Here is a 16,579-nt window from a genome sequence, read left to right as displayed (position 1 = left end):
AACAAAGCTTATTGGGGGGAAAACACGAAGCAAATGTAGGCTCTTCACCGTTGATATTTGTAAGTTACTGAAGATCAATAAAGAGAACTGCTAGCACATTAGCTTCCCAATTAAAGATTAAACACACATACTACAGGATACTGCAGTATCACACAGTTAATCCGCCACTCAAAGGCAGAATTAAGTACAAAACTGGAACATGCACATTAATTTTTTTTAGAGTTAAATAAGTTAGATTTACAATTACATTAGTGCTGTGGCCTGCAGACACTCTTCCTTAGCAAAACAGCCGTCATCATTTCGGCCACGGAAATAAGCGGTTAATAACAGAATACTTAATCTACAATGTGTCAGCATGTATTTAATATTGATCTTACCAGACTCCTCATCCTTCTTGTCAAATTTCTTGATCATGTTGCGGAATGTTTGAGAGCAGTAAACGAGATGATCAGTCAGTCATTCACGCTCTTTTCCTCCACGTCAACTAGAGTGACGTATGTCGTGAGCTGGCTGAGGTGAAGATGGCGTCCACCGAGATCAAGCTTCAAAATAAAAGTTTATGCTTAAAAGTCGGGTTGACGATGAAGAGGTAGAGAGAGAGAGAGAGAGAGAGAGAGAGATTCTTATGTCTCGAAACAATTACCTTCGAATGGACGCTTTGTTACATTTGCAATTATTTATTTATTAAACGATAAAATAATTGTTTTCAGTACAAAAATATTCAACTGTCGGATTTATCAACCCAGTTTTCAGAGCTTTACATATCTGTAACCATCCAGTCGTGTATCTTATAGAGCAGTAACTGTTTAATACTAATCAGGACAACTTTGATCTGAGATGTACAGACAAATTGTGTTAATGAAAAGGGAGAGGTGTAGGAGCATTGCAAAATATGTCGAACTTCCCTCTGAGACATATGATATACTCCAATCATTATGTCTCTTTGTAGCTTGAGTTTAGAAATTGACCAAACAATCTTGCTGACAAGCCATACGAGTCTCACTACTGTAGGTAGGCTAATAAGCCCATTTGAAATAATTTTCTGTAAAACAGCATTAAATCTAACAAACGTGACAAGCCTAACATGACGCGTTTAAATCAAACCCCATTATGTCACCTGTTAATACGTTCCATTGATTTTCAGCATTGCTAATTTGTTATGCAACTGAACAAAAAACTTTTATTACATTAGTAAATTAGAGATAACATGCCTCAGTACGTTACAAAAAAATATATTAAAGTCAAATTAGTGACATAAGAGTTCACTTTCTCTTTCCAATCTGCGCCAGCAAGCGCGCGTTGTCGTCCGCCTTTTACCAGTCATGTCCTTTGTCAAGCTGAGACACAAACAAAACATTCATCAGTGATTTTCATAAGGTAATATCGGTGGCGTGTGCAAAGATTTCCATTCCTCATCAAATAAAACGTTCTTACGCTATATTTCTTAGAAAAAGTATATTGTAAATATCTCAAGTAAGAAATCCGCTGCTATGGCAACATGAAGTGCTCACCTGCTTGTAACAATGATCACATCCTCTGAGATGTTTGCCATCTCCTTTATAGTCAGGTAGCACATTCTTCTCAGGGTTTGCTAAAACAAACAATTATTTGTTTGTTTATTTAAGTATTTTCCAGTTAATAATTATAGTGCTTCAACTTGAAGATATTTCAGGTAGTTGCCAAAGCATTCCTAATTTTAATTTCGTTTAGGTTTTCAATACTTTTTAAATATTTAAATTTTATTTCATCTGATTTATTTCAATAAACTATTTTTTTTTTTTTAAATAGGAACTGTGTGTTATTATAATTTTGAACAACAACCCAAGAAATAATAAACACAGATAAATCAGCCAGACTTGTATTGGACAATAACTGTCTGCCTCTGCAAATTTTGTGTAAGAAATTGTGTATAATTTTGTTACTGTCATTAATTAAATTATACATAATGCAATATGTAACTCTAATAAAAACAGTTAATGGGGCTGTACATTTTCTTACATCATTAGACTGGAACAGTCTTGTCATGGCAAAGAAAGCTTCAGTGGCCTCTGTGGTTCCAAAGTGCTCACCCTGAAAAATGAAGGAGGTTAGTGATGGATCAGTCCACATAGAGAGAGAGAGAGAGAGAGAGAGAGAGAGAGAGAGCGAGAGAGAGAGAGAGAGAGAGAAGAATGAAAAACTGTAGTGGAAAGCTGCTGGAAAAGTACGATATAATCATGTACCTGGTTGAGCAGGTAGATGATCTTTGTGAGGATGTGCAGACATCTTCTCGGATTGATTGGTGTCTCGTTGAAAATCCGAGCCTTTGAAACATACATGCAATATAATACACAGTGCGAACGAGACATTTATCTGATTTAAAGATTCGGATGCATCAAACTCACCTCCTGTAGTACAGCGCTCTTCTCCAGATGCTGAAAGGGGTTCGAGCCACTTCCTAAACACATCAAAATAGATCTATCGATCATCTAAATCTATGCGTCTTCATTCAAATACAACATCAGGTAATAAAATAACCTATAAGGTATTAAATTATAAATCATAAGATGCCATTTATTTTAGAAACGCACTCATAGAATAAGTTAAATAGCATCTATATGTGACTCTTCGTCTGAGTTAGTTCACTTCAAAACAGCAATATTAGTCACACCTATGAAATGTAAAACCTACATGCAAAGTAAACTAAAACCAAAGGGTAAGATCTTCTAAATCTGAACTGTCGGAATATTATCCATTAAGAGCATTATAGGAGAGAATAGCATCTATGTGGCCCCTTTTGCAGTAATTCATCCAAATTTTAATCAAACTCAGTAAGAAATCCCCTTCAATCTGCGCCAGCAAGCGCGCGTTGTCGTCCGCCTTTGCGCGCAGGTTCTTGGCTTTGGCAATGTTGAAGAGGATGTTCATAATGTTGGTGGGGACATCGAGGGATAGAGTGACCTGGCTGCGTCGGTCGCTCTTCGCACTGTTACGGTACAGTTTACTCCTGAGCTGCGTCTGGCTCAAGTATCTGTATTTGGACGCGGGTATCGTCCTCCTCTCGCGCGGCTCCTCGGAGGAAAGCGCGTGTGCCGATTTGTACAGGAGGTTTAGACTGTCCAGCAGGGAATTTGCTGGTTGCCCGTTATCATTTGTCTCGGAGAACACTTCATTGCTGCAAAGAAAGTTGGACACGGGGTCGTACGTCGGTAAGCAGAGGCTGGAAACCGGTGCGCAAAGAAGTGCCAGAGCGAGGAGGGTCCGGGCGAGCCACATCGTTTTGCCCTGTTGAACGGAGGCGCGTGGTAATACATACAAGGCTTTTAGATGAACATTTTCTGCGTAATGATTACTTTAGTCAAACTTTTTGTAAGAAAGATTGTATAAAAAGTGTCCTGTGCATCTACACATGAAGTAAATGTTCAACGAACAGTGAAAATAGTCTTCCTTTTTTACTAACTCGTGTTTTTTCTTTTGTGGAACACATAAGGTGGTGTTACCCTGTCACAATTCACTTTGTATACTACTATACTAATTGCATACAGAAAAGAATGTAGCCTAATGGTGACAAAAGCTATCAGTCTCTAATATTCTCGTGTTCCAGAAATAAAGTCACACATGTTTGGAACAACCTCTGTGTAATTTATGTCAGAATTGTTCTTTCTCAGTAAACTATTACCTTGAATCTAATGCAAAAGTACCTTACCTGCACCGTTTCAATGAGGAGAATCTTCTGAAGTGAAGCACTGTTAGGTCAACCAGAACTTTTGGATCGTGAATCCAAAGTGTTATTAAAAAGGCAAGCAAGTCAACAACTCAGTGTCAACTTAATGTCGCACTGAATCATAAGAGTGATTTAGTGGGTTTGATATCTCCCTGGCTGCTCATAATATCCGCTTGGACTGTTTGCCCATTGGATGTGCATTTATTTAGTATAAACCTAATTACGCTGCAGTCGTACGCCAGCAATAACGTCATTTATTGGGATCCTCCCAGTAAAATAAGGAGGTGATTGATGCGCTCGTGCACCCAAGGCGCGTTTAGAACAGATGAGCTTAATATTTTGAGCCAGCCTGTGATTATCTGAAGGAAAAAAAAAAAAAAGGTTGATCATCTGATCAGGTCCTGTATCACGACCGGCTACATACTACAGCTACATACTAAATAAATAAATAAGTTGAAAATTTCAGCTTATTATTGTAGCCTATTTTAGCTGTAGATTAATTAACCAACCCAGAACCCAGTCTCACGAGAAAACATTACTGTTTTACAAGATGGCGATCTTTCGTACGAATTTGAATGAGTATGATTAACGCATGGATGGGATTGTATAAATTCCTACAAATTAACCACCAATTTGGCAAAACGTGATATAGTTACGAACTGCTGTGAGATTTATAGACTGTAAAAAAAAAAGACAAGGCATCTCTACTTCCTTCCACCAGAGTCAAGGCAACTTGGTGGCCATCTTTGAAATGCACCTTGGGCAGCTTTTTCAGTCATGTAGTGGGGAAATATCAAAACCAAAGCTATTCACCAATCACCAATGAAATCTGACAAAACTGTCAAATTATGTTTTGTGCTCAAATAGCATTAAAAAAGCCTTTTCAGGCTATGCCAACCAAAGCACATGTGCAGTCCTTTCTATAGCAACCACAGCTTCTAACTGCAGCTTAGTGAATGTCGAGACTATTCCCCCATATTGCCTGCTGCACTTTCTCCCATTCATAAGTGCACTGTCTTTGTATATCTAAAGTCCTTGCTTCCACTGTAGAAAGTGAAGCCAAAATGTCCCAAGATGCCCGCTACCATCTTGCACTGATAATGTCATTTGTAACCTGAGTTTGTGTGAAGTTGATCATTAAAACTTATTAGAAAAGCGTTTATGACCAATACTGCAACCAGCAACTGGGGGCGATCGAAATGCTTTTGCTTCACTTTTCAGGATGTGTGCAGGAACCTTGATTGGATTAACTTAAAAAAAAGACTTTTAACCTGCAATGTAGAAATCAATAGGCCCAGGAACACGACAAATACTGTAACAATACTACAGTGTTAATATAAGCCATTATTAATCTAATAATCTTAAATAAACTAGTCATCTAATATATTTAGCTACAAAGTAACATCATCCTTTTATTTTTTTCATTCAGATGATCATTCTGATAGTGTTCAGTATGTTATCATGTGCAACAGTTACCTATTTGAACAATTTATAAACAATTTATTGTTCGTTATACACACTAATTGACCACTCTATGTCAGAATAAAATAGTTATAAGGTTTATAATTTAGGCAAGGCAAGGCAAGTTTATTTATATAGCACATTGAGATGATAGTATGCTGATTTAGTTACTGCTTTGACATGACTACTGAAACTAAGGTCTGTCTCCAGAATCACACCAAGATTCCTGACTTGATTTTTAGTTGTTTGACCCCTAGAGTCAAGGTATGCATTCACCTTGAGAACTTCATCTTTGTTTCCAAATGCAATGACTTCAGTTTTTTCCTTGTTTAACTGAAGAAAGTTCTCGCACATCCAACTGTTAATTTAATCAATGCATTGGCAGAGGGAGTCAATGGGGCTGTAGCAATTTAGCAGGCATATTGAGAATTTACCCACTCATCTAAAGGCATTCAGTACCATGGACAGCGCATCAATTTATTTAGTTTGCATCTGTATTAAGCCATTTATAAGATTTAAAAGGGTCTGTTCTATTGTTCTCTCAGTTTTCAGGGTCAATTACCATATCAAATGTTTGTCCATTTTTAGACTTCCCTGTGAGTTAATTGCACTGCAGTTTATGCTTATAAGTTTAATGAGTTTTCTTCCCACCTCGCTTTAATGATTAATTGCTTTGCTATCAAGGGCTCAGAAGTTTGGAGACTTCATAAACAATCACCTTTATACATTGTAAACATTGTGCATTGGGTTGGACGATAATATATTTATTCCACATGACGTTAAAAGGAAGCTCATTAAACCTTAAACACTACAGGCTACATTTTAAAGCAGGTGTAAAGAGCATCTGTTCTCTGTAGTGTACACAATGAAGTTCACTCAGGGATCCCCTTAGACACACTGTACCATAGTCTCGAAATTGGACTATGGACCTCCTGCTACACGGGCCCCCTGCCGCTGGGACATATGTAAAGAGCGAGAAACCTCGGTATGCAACAGGGAGCAGCTTGCTTGGGGGATTATATAAGACAGAACAGAATGAATGTCAAAGGAGGGTAAAAATAATGAGGAAGGAAACACATACTTTCACAAATGTGCACATATCAGCCACCCACAAATGCAGATAGTCTATTTGCTTCAAATACACACACACACCACCTCCGCCTGCCCCCAGGAGACACCGTCCAGACACGACTCGACAAACATTTCTGAGGAAAAGCCAATATGGCAGCATTTATATACACCACAGTGCCAAGCTCAGAGAACACGGTCCAAAATCAGAGGTCACGATGTGAAAATGTTCTCACGCACACACCCACCAACCCACAGCGAGCTATATAGCTCATTCAAAAATATATTCATTTCATTTTTTTAATTGTCTCGCGTATTAGTTTTAAAACAGTCAGATTAAGAACATTTTAAGAACAGAACCATTAGTGCAAAATGGTAAACCTCATGGTAAACAGGTCATAAACACATAGTTGGTTATATTAATAGTGCATTAGAATCATGACCTCACTTACTAAGCATCAAACTATTTTTAAATAAAAACATGGCATATTTGTAAGAAATTCATAGGTAAGCATGTATCACTCACTACAACAGTGCAACAACGTGTGGTGCTATAGAAGTGAAATGTAAATATGACAGAATATTTTTTTCCGTCATCTAAAGCTGCGATAAACTAATATACATATAGGATAGATAAAAATAGTATTTTTAGTCAGATAAATTTCAGTTTAGCTGTTAAAAATAGCACATTTCTCCTCAGGACCCAGAATTTGTAAATAGATAAGTAAATGTAATTAAATTAATTTGCTAATAAATAAATAAACCTGAATGTCTTTAGCATCGTTTGAACAATCACCTCTGACCATTTATATTGGAACCTGAAGCCTGAATTCTGATTAGCACTTTACCTCTCCTCCCCAGAATACATTGACTCTCACAGTCCTGTTTGGAGCTGAAGCGGTTCCTATTTCCTCCACAGCCACCATACACAAAAGGACGGCATTCTCCTGAGACAGTGTAGTAGTACCAGAGCAGGACGTATTCAGTGCAGTGGCCCTCAGACATGGGTTCAAGGCACAGATCAGCAGCTGGGTCTGCATTTAATGGCAGCATAATCAGTTTCAAGGGAGTATAAATGCATTCAAACTAATGTTCTAATGAAATTAATGTAAATTACATTATATACACATATATATATATATATATATATATATATATATATATATTACATTTAAAATAGACAATTAAATCATGTAGCTGAGCTGCTTATATACCACTGTCTGCAAGAATGCAACAATTAATCTAACAAAAGTTCTACTTTTTAATCAAAATTTATCTTGGATTTCACTGTCAGTCAAATGTTCTGTCTCTGTCTTATCTCTTTTTCTCTGTCTCACACACATATGCACTTGTATACACGCAAGCTTACACATTTGCAGAGTGATGATTTGAATATTGTTTTTATCAGTGGATTAATTCTGCTCTTATCTGTCTGTTTCCGTTCCTTGTGTCTCATATATACTGTGGATGTGACAGAAATAGAAAAAAATAAAAAATAAAAAAGTAGTGCATAAAATAATCTTGTCCACGTCTTATGCAATGCATTGCACTTTTGGTGCCAGGACCATTATGGTGTACTACTTTGGACTACTTTCCTGGACATTAAACCAAAATTCCCACTGCAAACCCTTTTTATTCAAGGACCAGGTTTAATTTGTACAAAAAATCAGACTATAATGCTTATGTGAGCAGTTTCTGTTGCTGTATTAACGCGTTAAAAGCACTTGGAGCAGCAGTCAGCAGAGGACGATGTTCTCCTCTTTTACTCCACACATACCTGAGTGGCGTTTGAGTGCATATCTCTTTTCTCTCTGCTCTCCATCTCCCTCAGTACTGGCTCCTGAGTGCAACAGAAAAGCATATATTATATACAGATTTTACATTTAAAGGAATAGTTCACCCAAATTGGCTAAAAATGTACTCACCCTCAAGTCATCCAAGATGTAAATGAGTTTGTTTGTTGATTTGGAGAAATTAAGCATTACATCCCTGGCTCTCCAATGGATTTTCTGCTGTGAATGGGTGCTGTCAGTACGAGAGTTCTAACAGCTAAAAACATCACAATAATTCACAAGGCTACAATCCATCAATTAATGTCTTGTGACATGAAAAGAAACGTGTTTGTAGTAAACAAAACCATCATTATGGTATTTTAACTTTAAACTGTTGCTTCTGACCAAAAATCAAGTCCATATTCCATAATAATGCTTCCTCCTGTGAAAAAGTACATCCCCTGTTGCCTTCTCACATCAAAATCCACAGACATATTTGTTTTGAACTATTTTGGACTTGGTGCTTAGTTTCCTGATTCAGACAAGACAACTTTTCACTGCATAAAACAATATTATGGATAGAGGACTCATATTTTAGTCAGAAACAATGATTTGAAGCTATGCATGCAGACATTAATTAATAGACTGGAGTCGTGTGGATTACTTGTGGATTATTGTGATGTTTTTATTAGGTATTTGGACTCATTCTGACGGCACCCATTCACTGCAGAGGATCCTTTGGTGAGCAAGTATGTAATGATACATTTCTCCAAATCTGATGAAGAAACAAACTCATCTAACTCTTGGATGACCTGAAGGTGAGTAAATAAAATAAAATAAAAAATAATAATAATAATTCATTTCGGGATTAACTACTCCTTTAAAACCAAGTGCAGCACTATGTCATTGCACAAACATAATCACATAGGTGTGCATGTGTTACAGGTTAACATCTAGAAGACATCCGGATGGGGTTTATTTCATAATAATGGTGGTATATTTATCTTATATTACATGACTATTTACTGAATTAATTAAGTACACTGACATGAAATACTGATTTGAGTTGACATGATTTTATTAAATAAGAAAGATGCCCGATTAACCTTTGCACATTTCCAAGCAACACAGACACACAGTAGTGGCAGTAGCGTCCTAAATTAATCAAATGAATTGTTTTTGAATGAATCGGTTGAATGAATGATTTGATGACTCGCTCATAAAGATGTTTAGTTGTCGCCACCTATGGCCTAACAATGACTGACTGTCTGGACCATGCAAACACAGATAGATAAAAAAATAATAATAAAGATCAAGTGTTTGTGTAGTAGTGGAAACGTTATCGGTCATCAGTGGTTTTGAACATTCTTTATTCTTTTTCCTTAATTTATTCTATGACATACTTAATTGATGATGAGAACCAGTGTTGCTATATGATTGTCTGAAAAGTCTATTTCATTCATTAATTCTGTTTCATCCATCTGAAGTGTACACCATATAATAATGTAGCCAGCTAGATAACCTGTACTATGTCTTGGTTTTGGTCATTGAAATTAACATCAGGCTGCCATGAGCAATTACTATATGGTTGGAACTAAAAAAACAACAACACAGATTTTGTTTTTTTGTAGTGTGACTCAGTTGCTTAAAATAACACAGAAGTAGACCATGCAGAACCTTTGCGTATGACTTCCTGTTTTCCATCAGGGAAAAAGAACTGAATGGTGTTTATGGATGAATGAACTCAAGTACAAAGATGCCAGATCAAGACTAATGTTCACAAGACACAGCAGAAGTTAATTTGAGCATAAAACTAATTATATAAAACTAGAGTTTCCCCATCCAAACCCTTCCAGCCAGGCCCTAAGCACAAAATATAGGGATGATATCATATAAGAGACAAACCATGTAATAACATATTGGTTCAAAGCAGGAATATACCTACTTGTAACGTTGCCATATGCTAATGTTGGCTCAGACTCTGAAACAGCAGGATGAACTGTAGTGGTCTCGTCCTCCAACTCTTCATCCCACACTTTGGGGTGGGTGAGCAAGAACGGAGAAGCAGAATCTGCTCTTCTCTCTTCCCTTAGGATACTCCCATCATCTGTATCATCGGTGTTCACCATCAGGAGTTTCCTTTCCATATTTCCTTTCCTTTAGTTAGAAACATAACCATGCTTTAGGCAAATGTCATTAGGCTAAAATCATTAATTCATTTAATTTCATAATCAAACAGACAGTAATTCAATCATTTGATTTTTTTTTTTAAACCAGAGAAGTCATAGCTTAAAAAAAATGATAAAAACAGTCCCAGTTTTGTTAATTTAGTTTTCGTATTCATGAATGACTTCCGAACAGTTTTTCTTCAGCAAGAGAGCCCATAAAAACACAACAGATGGTGGAACCCATGGGGTCCTGAGGCCTCCACAACAGGGGCCTCCAAACACATATACTGAGAGACACAAACGCACACAAATACACAAAATCACACACTTCTAACCACCCACATACATGTGGTAATGAAGCTCTGTTATTCAGTCATAATTTCACTTAAGTGTACCGCAGTACAGTGCACAACTGAGTAGATCTTTATGGAGGTAGAAGCCATGTTTAATTGAACGTGAATAGACAAACAATCTATTTAGTGGAATGTATTGTTGTATATCTTGTCATTAATTGTTTAGCTAACAGTCTGATCGGATACGGTAAGACGGAATGCACTGCAAAATAACTCAGTTTTTACTTCTTTCTCAGTATTTTTGTCTTGTTTCCAGTACAAATATCTAAACATTGTCAAATCAAGATACATTTAATTCAGAAGCAAAATGACTTAAGATATTAGGTCTTGTTTTCTGAAAAATTATCAAAAGTAAATGTCTCTTTATTAATTTTTAGATATATTTGTACCGAAAACAAGAAAAAAATACTATGTAAGATTGTACGTACTTTACTTAAAGTGAGTTCACCCAAAATGAAAATTAGCTTGTGTTTTACTCGCCCTCAAAGCATCCTAGTTGTATGTGACTTTCTTCTTTCAGACGAATCCAGTCGGAGTTATATAAAAAAATGTCCTGGCTATTCCAAGCTCTATCATTGCAGTCAGTGGGTGTTGCAGTTGAACAGTTCACAAGTCGTCAAATAAAGCGTGCGCATCCATAATAAAACGTGCCTCACATGGCTCCGGGTGGTGAATAAAGGCCTCCTGTAGCGAATCCATGCATTTTTGTAAGAAAAATATCCATATTTCAAACGTAATAAACACTTTTTTTCTCACTTCCGTTATGTGTCACACGCGGAAGCCGTTCCAGCGGATGACGTAAGACGTCGGCGTTGCGTGATTAGTGACAAACGCGGAGAGAGAACAAAAGCGGGTGTTGCAGTTGAACAGTCCACAAGTCGTCAAATAAAGTGCGCACATTCATAATAAAACGTGCCTCACACGGCTCCGGGGGGTGAATAAAGGCCTTTTGTAGCGAATCCATGCATTTTTGTAAGAAAAATATCCATATTTCAAACGTAATAAACACTTTTTTTCTCACTTCCGTTATGTGTCACACGCGGAAGCCGTTCCAGCGGATGACGTAAGACGTCGGCGTTGCGTGATTAGTGACAAACGCGGAGAGAGAACAAAACAAAACGCCGGTCATGAATTCGAAGTACAAACTCAGGATTTGCAAAAAAAAATGTCAGAGGATTTCAATATAAACCAAGAGGAGACTTTTGGTTTTCCTTTGCTAAAGTAAGGAAACTTTGCTTCCTTTGCTCCTATAAACAAACTCGCGAGACTAGCATATCTCAGAGGCGCGCGCGCTGCGCATACATTCTGCGTCATCCGCCGGAACAAATTTTTGGCTGTTACGGTTAGAATCAACAATTCACATTACGGTGAAATTTTTTTTATCTCAGATTGGCAACAAAAAAAAAAGTGTCTGGAGTAGCTTAAAACAGAAACGGTGCGACTCAGTTTTGTTGTGTCACAACACACTACTCACATTCACACGCACACACACTTATTTATATTACACACAAAATAATATATTCACATAATTACTGTTAGGAAACCTGTTAAACTGCTAATACACGGAAAATGCAAAACTAGTAAGAGACCATCACCAATTTCAACAACCTTTATCCATCTCACTGAAAATGCCTCATGTTTTAAGATCGTCTGCTGATTCTGTGCTGAAGTACAGTCCACCTTTATCTAAAGAGACTCTGTGAGTGCAGCTTGCTGAACACTCTCCATTCTTATCAACATCAAGAGATGCCTAATTGTGGCTAAAGGCGGCCTTAGCGCAGTGTTTGGTTTGATAGCTCAAATCTTCATCCCAGCAGAAATAGCTCCTACCCCCCGTCTCTCTCTATCTCTCTCTCATCCTGTCTTTCTTGAGGTTAATTAGGGCCTTGTCCTCCTCCACGGTTCCTCCACATGGGATTGAGTGAGATATGAAGATGGCCATAATTACACTGGCTTGACTATTTATCCATCTATCTGATGAATCACACAGACATAGGAATAATAAATTCAGCTCTATTATTGTGTAGATATTATTGTCTAAGTGTAGGCAGGTTGGTCATACCTTTGGTCCCATTTCACCTTTAGGTCCAACCGGACCAGGCCGACCCGGAGCCCCATTAGCTCCTGGTGCACCAGGAGATCCCTTAAACCCTGTGAAACCTGGGAAATCAGTCGAACCCTGCAGAAGAATGGGTTAAATAAATGATTTTGAAGATTTAAATGAATTAAAATGAATATATTTGACAGGGAAACGATTATTTTGAATAACAGTTATCCAAAATGAAATCCCCTCATGTACATATATAAAAATTTGACATTTGATGATGCAAGTATGGTTTTCTAATGTTTGTTGTGACATGATAACAGTGTTATTTTAGTATTATTTATTTATAGACTATTTATAATTATTTTTACCTTCCCTCCTTTTTGTCTAGGAGCTCCATCAAGACCGTTCAGACCACTATCACCTTTTTCTCCCTAAACATTAACAATAACAATTAATCCTATACTTAACCTTACAATGATGATGAGGTTATCAATATCTGTTTGTGTATTGACTCACCTTTCGTCCTGGGATACCGTTTAGTCCTGGAATGCCAGGCCTGCCAGGGTTCCCAGAATCACCCTTGTGATTTACAGTCAAAAGAAATGTCCTTAGTGGTTTATTTAATCCAATTTCCAATTTAAGATGAAATTTAGCCAAAAAATACCTGTTCTCCATCCAGTCCTGGACTCCCTATTCGACCAGGGAAACCTCTAAAGCCCTACAGAAAAATAAGTGTTGTGATTCAATGGTTACAGACAGGTAAGTAAACAAAAAGTAAAGACAAGATTGACATTTCGTACATTCTCACCTTTAATTCCTGTATCTCCAGGTAAACCAGGCTCTCCTGTCTCACCCTGAACACACAAACCAATGAGTCTATGTCCATGAATGAAGTGTGTTACTTAAAGAAAAGAAAATAAACACACAGGAAAGCCTACTTATTTAATCATTCATCTAAATAATGTAGTTAGTAAGAAAGGTTAAGGGAACAGTGTTCTCCCTCTCAGGTACCCCTGTTGCTTGGACAAATTTCTTATGAATTAATATTTAATTCAGTTGATTCATATTCCCACCTGATCTCACTTTCGGCCCTGCAGGCCCATGTCTCCCTTATCACCTTTCTCACCATCCAATCCATGTTCTCCATTACGACCCTGTGACAACTCTCTGCCGATCAGTGGTATTTAACAAAAGTTATACATGCAAAATGCCTAAAAATCTAAACATCTCAAACATCTGTTATGCAAATATTACAACAAGGCTACCTTTTCCCCATTGGCGCCTGGCTCTCCTGGATCTCCCTATGAAAATAATTGTACCTTCACACCCAACATTTACTGGATATAACATGCCATTCAAAACAATATAATCCATACTAAAAAAAAAATGCAGCAATTTCAATTTCAAGAAATATAGTGCATATACTTCATAGTAGTGCTAATTTTGACCTTTTGTCCTACTGGACCGCGTGTGCCAAAAGGCCCCATGCCTCCTTTAATACCAGCCTCACCCTTCAGCCCCTGAAATTACATGAAACAAGTGCTAGAAATTCATTTTATATGGTCCAAATACATGACTCTCTACTGGTACCATACATACACTACCGTTAAGATCTTGAAATCTCTTATGAAATATTATTACAATTTTAATATTGTCTATTTTAATATTCTCTAAATATTTTTTTATTTATTGCAGTGATGGCAAAGATGGATTTTCAGCAGCCATTACTCCAGTCTACAGTTTCAAATGATCCTTCATAAATCATTCTTCAAATATGTTGATTTGGTGCTCAAGAAACAATTTCTTATTATCAATGTTGAACATTTTTGTGGATACTGAGATGCATTTTTCCAGGATTCTTTGATGAATGGAAAGTACTGCAATTATTAAATAGAAAGAAGTTTTTTTTTTTTTAATGTAAATGTCTTTACTGTCTTTTCATTCATTTAATGCATTACTGAATACAAATATTCATTTATTTAAAAAAATCGAACGGTGTATAAAATACCTTTGCACCAGGTGGACCATCTTCACCCTTCTCTCCTTTATCTCCAACAAATCCTGGAAGCCCACGTTCACCCTGCCATGTAAAATTCAGACTGAAGGTCAACATACATTGCCCTGTATCTGTCATTGATTTATACTTAATTAAAAACTCAGTTTGCACAGTCTAGTATGGTCTTTGTGGGAAACATTATAGTGAAATGAGAATTTAAAATGCAGAAATATCTCACTGGCTCTCCTTTTAGACCCTTATATCCTCTGGGTGCTGGCATGGAGAGAGGACTACCCTACTGTCAGACTCTGGGCCAGGTTTTGTGTGTGTCTTTGCTCCCTCTGTGAAGCGTGCCGGCCGCGCCGTTGTCATGCCCGCCAGCCGGGGCTTTCTCCAGCCCGCTGACCGGGCTGATGTCAAGCCCGTCAGACGGGGCTATCTCCAGCCCGCTGGCCTCGCTGAAGACAAGCCTGCCGTACGCTCAGAACCAAGCCGCCCAGAGGTTATTCCGCCTTGGCGCCCAGAGCTGACAGATCCATGGTGCCCCGCTCTGGAGGCCTCCCGTCTGGTAACCCTACTCTTAGAGGTCTCCAGAGCGCCCACCCCCCCTCCCCATTGGATGTTTTGGTGGCGTGAGGACACGCCTTCTGGGAGGGGGGAGTAATGTCAGACTCTGGGCCAGGTTTTGTGTGTGTCTTTGCTCCCTATGTGCTCCGTCTTCCAGTTTCTCTGTCTCGTGTTTTGAATTCTTTGTTCCCAGGTGTTTCCTATGTTGATTGTCTTATTAGTTCCAGGTGTCCCTTGTCTTCCCCTCATCAGTTCCTGTGTATTTAAAGTGTGTTCTAGTTCTTGTCCTTTGTCAGTCGTTGAACGTCATCCTGATGTGTCGAGTCCTGTGATCCCCAGCCTTTGTTAATAAAACCCTTTTGATTTATTCTACTCCGTGTCTCCTCGCTCCTTCGTTCCCGTGTTCCTCGTGTGTGTGTGCACCGTGACACCTACAAAACCAATAGTTTTGGTAGTTGGTGAAAGAATCAGAATAAACACCATGCAGTTATTCAATCTAGGCTTATGCTGTCCTTACCTTGTCTCCTCTGTGACCAGGCACACCTTTGTCACCCTGTCAGTCAAAAAGTTTTGCCTTTATTAATTTTGTCTGGCATATATTCTAGACAATTGAGACTAAACTGATATGTCAGATGGGCTGTTAAATGTTTCTAGGGTTGTAAGTGGTATTGTTTAGACACTACAAATGTTCACTATATATGTGAATCTGTCATACAGTTATGCTGAAGAAAATAAAACCAATATCATTCACAATTGACGCAGATTGTGACGTTAGAGCGAGTGTGTATGTCTGTAAAAAGAAAGTGCTGTTCACAGCAATTTCAACCATACAAAGATTGGCTTTAGCAGAGAAAGATTTGAAGAGAAGGCACTGGCAAGTCAATACAGAGAGAAGAGAGGCTCTGTGAGCACAGCAGTGCTGTCAAAGCTGCCTATAAGTCTTTGATCTCCAGAAAATGACCCTGGCAGAGTTGGCTTGGCTTTAATATTTAAAGCCTTTCAATCTTGTGAACTTGTTTCGAATTTCGAACTGAGATGGGTTAAAATAGACACTCACCTTTTCTCCTTTCATAGCTGTCATGCCTTTAGGACCCTTAATTAAAGAGAAAGGTCAAAGAGAAACGAGTAGTTAACACATTACAGAATCATGACATCTTACTTTATCAAAACAGTCTGTTGACCCATTCGTTTAGCTGATGCTTTTATTCAAAGTAACTTAAAAATGTGGAAAAAAAAGTCAAGCTGAGCTAGATAAGAAAGAAATAATATAAAATGTGATAATATAAAATGTGAGATAGTAATTTTTACAAAATCACTTGCAGCATCACAGAACGCAGCAAGTTTTGCCACAGGTTTTGTGTATCAAATGTTATATAAGCAATATTCGGTTTATCAATATTATGTTTCCTTTCTTAAAAAAAAAAAAAACATATTGGATATATTT

General features: G+C 37.8%; 2 protein-coding genes and 1 pseudogene across 2 annotated transcripts in view; all 3 read right to left on the bottom strand.

The window, feature by feature from the left end:
• LOC107690876 (coatomer subunit gamma-2-like) overlaps positions 1 to 2,447 on the bottom strand; it is a 9,425-nt gene extending 6,978 nt beyond the window's left edge. Inside the window, exons 1-3 of the mRNA XM_016489300.1 lie at positions 2,385 to 2,447; positions 2,223 to 2,303; positions 1,999 to 2,070 (exon numbers count right to left, since the gene is read on the bottom strand). Of these exons, the coding sequence (XP_016344786.1) occupies positions 1,999 to 2,070; positions 2,223 to 2,303; positions 2,385 to 2,447 (216 nt within the window). The remainder of the gene's footprint in view (positions 1 to 1,998; positions 2,071 to 2,222; positions 2,304 to 2,384) is intronic.
• Positions 2,448 to 2,705: 258 nt separating this feature from the next.
• On the bottom strand, positions 2,706 to 3,884 carry LOC107690866 (urocortin-3-like). Its single transcript, XM_016489288.1, has 3 exons — positions 3,686 to 3,884; positions 2,808 to 3,264; positions 2,706 to 2,716 (listed from the first exon to the last, which is right to left on the bottom strand). The coding sequence occupies exons 2-3, from the start codon at positions 3,253 to 3,255 to the stop codon at positions 2,706 to 2,708; spliced, it is 459 nt and encodes a 152-aa protein (XP_016344774.1). The 5' UTR covers positions 3,256 to 3,264; positions 3,686 to 3,884.
• A 6,141-nt stretch (positions 3,885 to 10,025) lies between these two features.
• The window catches only part of LOC107690858 (collagen alpha-1(VII) chain-like), a 65,195-nt pseudogene continuing 58,641 nt past the window's right edge, over positions 10,026 to 16,579 (bottom strand).

Source organism: Sinocyclocheilus anshuiensis, unplaced genomic scaffold (assembly GCF_001515605.1).
Source record: "Sinocyclocheilus anshuiensis isolate Anshui unplaced genomic scaffold, SAMN03320099.WGS_v1.1 scaffold641, whole genome shotgun sequence".
NCBI lineage: Eukaryota > Metazoa > Chordata > Actinopteri > Cypriniformes > Cyprinidae > Sinocyclocheilus > Sinocyclocheilus anshuiensis.
Note: the sequence above shows the minus strand (reverse complement) of the source record. Positions and strands in the feature narration are given on the sequence as shown.

What these genes read in the sequence shown, in the direction of transcription:
- LOC107690866 (XM_016489288.1), bottom strand. Translation starts at nt 3,255, where the DNA reads ATGTGGCTCGCCCGGACCCTCCTCGCTCTGGCACTTCTTTGCGCACCG.